This window comes from Berghia stephanieae, chromosome 2 (genome assembly GCF_034508935.2).
Source record: "Berghia stephanieae isolate SIO BIC M18660-M18661 chromosome 2, UCSD_Bste_1.3, whole genome shotgun sequence".
In the NCBI taxonomy this organism is placed as follows: Eukaryota; Metazoa; Mollusca; class Gastropoda; order Nudibranchia; family Aeolidiidae; genus Berghia; species Berghia stephanieae.
Window position 1 is genome coordinate 5,642,863 of NC_088361.1, and position 10,000 is coordinate 5,652,862.

At 34.5% G+C, this 10,000-nt stretch overlaps 1 protein-coding gene across 6 annotated transcripts in view; it reads left to right on the top strand.

Annotated features, from left to right (window-relative positions):
- The window catches only part of LOC144964214 (cGMP-specific 3',5'-cyclic phosphodiesterase-like), a 146,395-nt gene that overhangs the window by 51,514 nt on the left and 84,881 nt on the right, over positions 1-10,000 (top strand). For all 6 annotated transcript variants that reach the window (XM_078898228.1, XM_078898227.1, XM_078898225.1 and 3 more), the window contains exon 3: positions 8,234-8,458. In XM_078898228.1, the coding sequence (XP_078754354.1) occupies positions 8,234-8,458 (225 nt within the window). The remainder of the gene's footprint in view (positions 1-8,233; positions 8,459-10,000) is intronic.

Consider the following 10,000-nt stretch of genomic DNA (forward strand, 5'->3'; position numbering starts at 1 on the left):
TCTTCAAGAAAATAACTGAGAACAATGGAAGCAGCGTCTTGATGAGATTGTGAAAAGTGGATTAGTTTTAGTTATAATTAGTGTAACTTGAGCTAGCTATATCTATTTTTGTCACTCAGAATAATGAGGTTTTATGATATTGATATCATTTTGATATTTTGATATTTTATAATAGATAATGGACGAATCGGATGAAATTATTTGCCTTGTGTCTAAATTACCAAAGATTAATCATGTGGCATTTAAACGTCGCCGATTCATTTTATCGATTCCTTATGATTGTTTTCGTAGGGCAAGGCAAATGTGTGCCCAATGTTTGTTGATCTGGAAGAAAAAAAATATTGATGCATTATAGCGTTATTTAAACCATTTAGTTTAAAGTTCGGTTTTCGAAAACAAAAATAGCTCTCATTGTGTTTTGTATCATTATCATGGCTTATCCCTCCTGGACGTTGGCCTCCGCAACTGCCATCCGAAACAAGCTTCTGTCTGCGCCATGTTTCCACATTTAGTCACTGGCTTCTTCATCCATTCGCTGATGTCTTGTGACCATTTCTTCTTGGTCTCCCTCTCCCTCTTTTACCCTCCACAATACCTTATATAATTTTTTCAAGGGTTTCATGTCTCTTGATATGTCCAAAAAGGCAAGTTATAGTTTCCGTATCATCTTTATGAAATATAGCTCCCCGATGCCCAGGACTCTTTCACATTTTATAGTTACGTTTCCTTTGCTGTCCAGGGAATGCGGAGAGTTTTCCGGTAGCATTTCATTTCAAATGCATTGATTTTATTTTTATCGTTTATTGTGATTGTCCATGATTCAAATCCATATAATGCTGTTGGAAATATGCATGTTCTTGATATTTTCATTTTCAGTTGGATGCTTTCACTTTTCCATAAAATCATCATTTTTGTCAGAAAAGACGTATAACTTCTACGTCATGGCACAAGACCGAAGGGCTAGAGCTCCGGTGGTCGCTGGTTAGGATAAGTAAGTGAGTAAGTAAAGTCAGATTAGTTTGGGCAAGTGCTATCCTCCTCTCGATGTCAGGGGTCGATTTTCCATTTGCCTCAATTCTTGCCCTAAGATATAAAAATTGTTGAGATTCTCTAGTTTTTCTCCATTAACTACAACCTCAGCTTTTGGACTTTTATCAGTGTCCATTACTTTGGTCTTTTTAGCATTTAGGAGCAGGTCTTTGTCCTCACAATGTTTTTTTAAGGATTGCAGAAGGTATTGTTGACAGGAGTGCACTGTCGTCAGCATATCTCAGATCTAAGATTGGCTTGCCATTTAAGTTTGGTGCACGGTAGTTTTGTTCAGTCTCATCATCAATGACCCCTCTCATGATATATTCAGTGTAAAAGCCGAAAAGTGTTGGAGACAGGATGCAGCCTTGCCTCACTCCCCTTTTGACTGGAAACCAGGTGGATGGTCCATGTTCAAAACGAGCAGACAGACTGATTGAGGTATAAATTTGAGATCAGGTTTTCAATTTTGTAATGGAAGTTCATTTCTTTTAAAGTGTCAATCATTCATTTTTGAGTGGTTCACATAATCGAAGACATTAGTGTAGTCAATGAAGCTCAGATGTAGGTTTGTGTTTGCTTCTCTACATTTTTCTATCAGAGCACGAATATTGAAGATTTGGTCTCGAGTACCTCTATTTGGTCGAAAGCCTGCCTGAGATTGATTAATTTCTTCATTAAGCTTAATTTCGAGTCATTTCATTATTATTTTGAGTAGAATTTTACTCGCATGGCTGATGAGTGCAATTGTTCATTAATTTGTACATTCTTGTAGGTCTCCTTTTTCGGTATTAGGACAACAAACTGTCTTTGTTCATTCTGGAGGCCACATTTAGTTTTGCCATATCTTATTGCAAAGTGTTTGAGATATTTCAATGCATTCCTTTCCGTTTGCTTTAATCATCTCCCCGCATATTTCATCATTTCCAGCCGCTTTTCTTGTTTAAATCTGATTTATTGCCCATTCTATTTTACTTTTTAGTTGTGGAAGTTCCGCATTATTTCGTGTCATTTTGTAACACAGTTCTGTCCTTTTTATTGTACATTTCACTACAATACTCTGCCCATCTCGCAGCAATTTTTTCAGGTTCATTCAGGGTTTCATCATTTTTATCTTTAATTCTTGATAGGCGTTGGGAGATCCTTTTTGTTCTTCTACTGATTTCCCAATGCACTGTTCTTGAGTGGCTGGACCTCATTGCTCTCTCGATGTTGAAAAATGGTTTCTCTGGAGACTGTTTTTTCTCTCTTTAACAATTTTTTTGACATGTGATTTGACATCTTTTTACTCTTTCGAAACAGGACCAAATTTTTGCATTGCTTTTTTTTCTTATTTTCTATGGCATCCAGAGTTCCATTGCTTATCCATGTCTTCTTCTTCTTCTTCTTCTCTTTCTGTTTGGGGGGGGGGGGGTAGATGACGTATGTCTGCTTCATGAAATAATTTTTCAATGCTTTCTGACAATTTTTCTGTTTCTATTTCCTCGCTCAGGGTTTTGCAAGGTGCTGAATTTGGTTTTTTATTTCCAATTTGTAGTTGATGTTGAAATATTTGAGGGACAAGTAATATATTATTGAATGCCGTGGTGTTTTAATACGTTTTTTTCATAATTTGATGTCGACCATGATGAGTTTGGGATCATTACCGCAGACTGCCCCTGGTAATCTGCGTACACCCCTGACCGATGTTTTCCATCTCTTATTGACCGGAATGAAATCAATCTGATGTTTTGTCTGTCCATCTAGAGATGTTCATGTGTTGATGCTTCTTTTATGGTTTTGGAACCTTGTGTTTGTTATTAATTGTCAGCTCATTTTCCATTGAAAAGTCTATACCTTTTTCACCCCATTCGTTGCGTTCTCCTAGTCCATGTTTACTACCAACGATTCCAAATCTGCATATACACTTTTAAATGATCATGTCTTTCCGAATAGAATTCGTTTGAAAAAGACGATTGTGCTGCCTCGAACTGAGATAGATGGAAATGTTAGAAATTTCATAGCTAAGAATTTCAAAGTCAGAGAAATCTTAAAGTAATATGGAGACACGTGGTTGATTTGCAAGTGCTAGCATTTGAGTATTTAATTCTCTATTAAAATGAGCTAACAACCTTGGAATGATATTTGATTCAATTTAACTCTCTCTCCTTACCGACCACTTTTAGTATTTTCCCAAAATACCTGCCTACCCAGCAGAAAAATATGATTTTAAAACTCAAACAATCTCTCTAGTGAAGAACTTTATGGTCTAATTTATTAAACACAGATCATTCTTCAAAGTTTGTGATGTACGAAATAAACCTGAATAAGAAGAATGTATATTGTGTCGTAACAAATGTGACGATTTTGCTGTAGGTGGTAAGGAGAGGGTTAACCTCATTACATTAAACTTATGGAGAGGTGTTTCAATTCAATTTGACAGTTACAAATCATCCGGCAAACTGACAATTGGATCGTTGATCGGACAGTGGTTAAAAACCATCGTCAACAAAAACACTAAAGAATTTTTTAACGTTAAGAAGAACCTTAAATTGCACGTGACTCATTGAAGCCAATTTCCCCCCCAAAAATGTGAATTAAACTGTCTTTGGAATTGCGAAGTGTTGGCTCAATATTAATGGTATTGTGACATATCTGAAAAGAGCAACAAACTGGGCGAGGAATAAATGCTTTTAAGTACAAAGACCTTTTAACATTGAACAGCTCAGAAACTACAGGGAATAATGCAATACGTTGTCTATGCTATCATCTTAGAAAGGTGATCACCATCGCTTGTCATCTTTTAGAATAATTGGCATGATAATAGAAACAGGTTGACAGCTCAGTGCTGTATAGCCTGAGTTCTGAAGCCTGTTTTTCTGCCAGTTTATTGAACTCTTTAAGGGGGTGGGGGGTGGGGGGGCATAGCAAAAAAATTAAAAATCTAAGAACCCTAAATATTGTTTGTTTCTAATCATAAGCAGATTTTTTTCTTGGTTCGAAGTGGATTAAAATGAGCACATGTGCAAAAATATTGATAAATTTGGCGGCCATCTTGGATGTTTTGTCTTGATTTTTTAAAACAGTATTACTAAGGAACTATTGGGAACAATGTCAAAAAATTGTTCTAGTATATTTAAAATGCCATTCTCAGGGGAAATATATGGGCAATATACAATATATTTATCTTTCAATAATCAGAGAATTCAAGATATACCATTTTAAGGAATCAAAAAACAAGTCGTAATTTCTAAACAAATCAAAATATTGTCTCATATCTTTGACAGTTGAAATGCAAAAAACAAAACAAAAAAAAACCCAAACAAACAAAAAACTGGGGGGGGGGGGGAGGGAGGGGGACTTGTTTGATCGTTTTTACATAAAATCAAATTTATATCTAGAATTTCTTGTAAAAACACTATTTTGAGAAAATAAAAAAAGATTATAGAATGCGATATCTCGAGAAGTTGAATGATCGTGAAATTTAAAAAAGAGAAAAAATGGTAAAAATTGGTAATTGCCGAAAAACAACAATAATGAAATAATTTTATTTTAAAATCCCATAAAAGCATTTTCATTTCACGAATAAGAAGTAGACCCGGTCTATGTAAATTTTTGATGAAATAATATCTTTGAAAAGTATTTTCTACCCTTTTTTGAGTTTTATAACGATAAATCGATGGTTTAGAGCAAGATATAAGTATGTACATATATGCCATGAGTGGACATGGGCACTTCTTGTTCTGAGCCCTTCGAAATACCAATAAGGTACATCTTAAATCAAATTAATCTGCCGATAAAAATGTGAGTGGAAAAAATAATTTTGACCTCATAATTCACTTGGGGTTGCCATAGCCTCACCGTAATGACCATTCATTTTTCGAAAGACAACCAAGGGCCTAATACAATCCATGTTACACAATCGTCTTATCAAGGGATGGAGGTCCGGAAATACGAAATGTGATTCGCAACATTAATCTTGTATTATAATATTGCAATACGCTAGTTGAAGGGAAGTCAGTTTAGACAGTTTAGACAGTTAACCGACGTACTTAATTTTTTGGCCAGAAAACTCGACCTTCAAATATCGATCGTTTAACATGACCTTTATCGTGGCAAAACTCTTAAACCTGGGACCTTCTGTCTTATTCCCGGTCAATTTGAGGTTATTTGTATCCATTGACAGTTTTCCATCTTTAGCACAGTATTTTACTGAGTTGATAAAAAAATTGACATTTTTTTTGGCCAAATCTTCATAGAATTGGGAGTCATCTGTATAAAAAAAGATATGACGTTTGATGGGTTTTGTTTACATTGTTAAAGCTACAACCAGAACCAGACCTTATCCCCATAAAACACTGTTAAACTGATGATGATCGGTAGAAAGTTAGAACGAAGTTACTGTTAATCAGGACAGTTTGCTTCCTACCAGTCAAGTAAAATACTTGAAACCAACTTAGAACAGGGCCACTTATGTCAAATTCGATGCCAAGACGTTTTAAACAGCACATCATGATCCATCGTGAAGAAGGCCGCAGACAGATTTAATAATTTTGGCAAACAATCCTTTTTCTGATCAATGTTGTTTAAATTATCATCATAGATGAACTACCACGCGTTCTGAGGGAGTGCAAGTCTTAGCCTGCCTTTAAAAAGAATCTAAAGACATCTTTATTGTATTAGTTTTTATTGATGTTATCAGTCTTTGATTTGGCTATCAATTGATTGTACTGTATGTTTTTAAAATTGTTTAAATTGATACTTTTAAAGTGCCAGAGCTTGTCTTTTACACGAGAATGAGCGCTGTATAAATGCCTATTATTATTATTATTATTATTATTATTATTATTATTATTATTATTATTATTATTATTATTATTATTATATTATTATTATTATTATTATTATTATTATTATTATTATTATTATTATTATTATTATTATTATATTATATTATTATTATTATTATTATTATTATTATTATTATTATTATTATTATTTATTATTATTATATTATTATTATTATTATTATATTTTATTATTATATTATTATTATTATTATTATTATTATTATTATTATTATTATTATTATTACAGACTTTCAACATTATGGTTTCAGACGATTGCAAGTATTCATAAAAGTCATGTTTAATATTCGTTAAAAAAAGGATATTCAAGAGTTTTATAGTTAAAAGAACGTTTAGTCGACACCATTTTATATTGGTTAATATCAAAACCATTCTTTTTCCGCAAAAAGTTGACTATTGCGGTCTTAAAATAATCACGGATGATTCCATATCAAAGAATAATGCAAATCAAAGAAGTTAAAATTACGTCTCAACATTCTTTTCACAGTTTTATGGGGAAGGTCGAGGTCACAACAGTTAAATTGGCAATCCACGATGATACCTCAGACTTCATCTTCTTTGGTTGGATTGAGATGTTAGGGGCGGTTTCCATTAAAAAGACCAACTAGTGGCGAGTGTGCCAGACACAAGTCGATATTCTCTCTAAATTCGATAATCTTTTCATTAAAGAAGAGAAATGTCTTTAGCAAGTCTCTCGTTACTTTATCAATGTGGGAGAGTCTTGTAATTTGTTTTCCAAGCAATTCATAAGATGGACGGTATACTTATTATAAAAACTGATTTGTTATTAAAATTGATGTAGTAAAACGTTTTTCCAATACTTTTCCATAATATTGGTTTACTTTACGCTACATGATAATGAATAGTTCTTCCGTGACTGCCAAAGACTGTTTCAAGCCATTTTCTTCCGTCCTGACGATTTTTTCCTATTTACAAGTTTAACGGAAGTGTCACATCTAAGACGGTCTGAAGAATAGAATTGTAACCATCCATATTTGTAAATTTGTTTACCGGTGACAAAAGCTGAATTTTTGACAGATTAACATTTGTATCCGAAATCATTCTCTTATGAATAACTGGTCTGGGCTATGTTCTGAGTTGATCGCTTCTATGAACAATATCGACAACATTGTTCATATCAGGGTAGACAATCCAATTCACGGAGTTACCAAACTGATGAATACCGAGTAGGCGTGGTGACATGTTGAACTAATTCATGCTCCCTAAACATGTCTCGAATGTTCATTACAATTGGACTTTCTGACAGTTCAAATCTCTAACAAAAATGAAAAGTGAGTTTTTTCAGTTTAGATATCAAAAAGCATCAGTTTTGTTTGAGGACTCAGTTAAAAGACTTTTTGATGTTAATTTGAAAGCAGGAAAAATGTAGCGTCATATCTATCTTTCCTAGCTGGTATTTCCGAGGCGTTTAAAAGGCGACAATATAAAATAAAAGCGTTTACTTCTCCTAATCGTGGGGGGATTTATATTCGTGTGAAGGTGGACATGTGGTGCCGTTGAAGTGGTCGTCAGTCAATGTTTTCTCGAACCCAGGTTCACGTACTACAGAGAATATCGACTGTGTTATTAACAATGATGTCATATACCTAAGTATCGCTTGGCTTATACTTGATAAAGTGCATATTGATATGCAATGGTTCATTCAGTTTATTCAAACTATTTACAACTGATATTTGTATCAATGCGCAGGGAGGGCGGTATTGATTTCCAAGTGATGTAAAATCAACATTGATAATTCGGATGCGTCTTTTTTTCTTGTCCCATTCATTTAACCAGTGAACTGCCGTACTCTGGAAAAACTCGTATCTAAAACTTTTGCCAGAAAACTTGTCCATTGTTCGTCGTTCGATTTAAATGACCCCTATGGGGTCCTCGGATTTGAGAGTTTTGCCAAGATGAGAGTCAGTTAAATAGATCGATGTTTGAAGGACAAGATTTCTGGCCCAAATTTTAAAATACGATATTTTTCCAGAATGTGACAGTCAACTGGTAAGTGTGTTTTTGCTTGGTGGTAAGTGTTTTGTGTTCTTAAAACATCACAGGTTTATTTATTTCAAAAGATTCCAGCGTGAAGAGTAGAGATCAAAATAGAAGACAATTATGATCTAAAATGTTCGTTGGTTCGAGATAAATATCACAATGGCCGGAATATTGACATAGGTCACGTTACTTTCTCCTGAAATAGAAACGTGATTGCGAATGTCTGTGACTACTGAAATGTAAAAAATCAGTACGGTTATCTATTACCTCCATGGGCATTTTGTTTGCAAAGCTCTTATTACGTCCCAACTTTTCTCTTCACCGATAAGTAAAAATATTCCTTCTCCCATCTCCAGAATGTCAGCATCCTCACCAATAGCGACAGGGGCAGTTTATTCTTGGTCCGTGGTAGTCGTGACAGCAAGTACCTTGTCAGCAAACTCTTTGACGTCACGGAGTCCAGCACCCTAGAACAGTCCATTCACACGGAAGCCAATGAGATAACCGTGCCCTTCGGAGTGGGCATCGCTGGTCACGTGGCTAATACCAGGGAATCCATCAATATAAGAGATGTCTACGCTGTAAGTCTGTTTGTTTGTCTCTGTTCATATTTACAACAACAACAACAACAACTGTTACGACTACTACTACTACTACTATTACTACTACTACTACTACTACTACTACTACTACTACTACTACTACTACTACTACTACTACTACTACTACTACTACTTCTATTACTACTACTACTACTACTACTACTACTACTACTATACTACTACTACTACTACTACTACTACTACTACTACTACTACTACTACTACTACTACTACTACTACTACTACTACTTCTATTACTTCTATATTACTACTATTACTACTACTACTACTACTACTACTTAGTACTACTACTACTACTACTACTACTAGTACTGCTACTTACTACTACTACTACTACTACTACTTCTACTACTACTACTACTACTACTACTACTACTACTACTACTACTACTTCTATTACTACTACTACTACTACTATACTACTACTACTACTACTACTACTACTACTACTACTACTACTACTACTATACTATACTACTACTACTACTACTACTACTACTACTACTACTACTACTACTACTACTACTACTACTACTACTACTATACTACTACTACTACTACTACTACTACTACTACTACTACACTACTACTACTACTACTACTACTACTACTACTACTACTACTACTACTACTACTACTACTACTACTACTACTATCACTACTACTACTCCCACCACTACTACTACTACTATTATTATTACTACTACTGCTACTACTATTATTACTACTGCCACTACTACCGACAGTACAACAACTACAACAACAAAAACAACAAGAAATTGGTACTACTACTACTACTACTACTACTACTACTACTACTACTACTACTACTACTACTACTACTACTACTACTACTACTACCGCTATCATTATTATTACCACCACCACCACCACATTATCACCATCATCACACCTACAACCACTATAGCTGCTATTATTTCATAAAAGGGGTTCTTTACAGGACATTCCGTTACAATTTAATGTATACACACATAGTAATAATAATATACATTATTTTAAATCCCTGAGTCGTCATTCAGCATAAAATACCTCCTCTTTATTTTGATCGATACTCGTTCCCACTACAAAATCTTAAGCTCTTAAAAACATTTTATTGCTTCTTACTGGAGATAATGGAAGGGAAATATATGAATTGCTAAATTTTGTGAAGGCGGGTTGATACAGATGTCGTGGTTTGAGAATCGAATTATAATCAATGGGTAAGTTAAAAGTAAATTGCAATGTGTGAACGACCGATACGTTTAATAACATAAAACCGGATGTGAAAAATGTCATTCGAAATCATGTCAAATTCTAATGTCTTCCACATGTGGCCCACAGCATCAATCTGGTAACATGTCAGAAAGGACAAGATGAAGAAAATTGAGTTAAAAGTCGGTAGAGCACTCGCTTCACACGTAAAGGGACGAAGATCTATCCCGGGTGCAGTCAATGTTTTTTTCCAGCCCCACCCCCCATCCTTCCCCATGTCCACTCAGC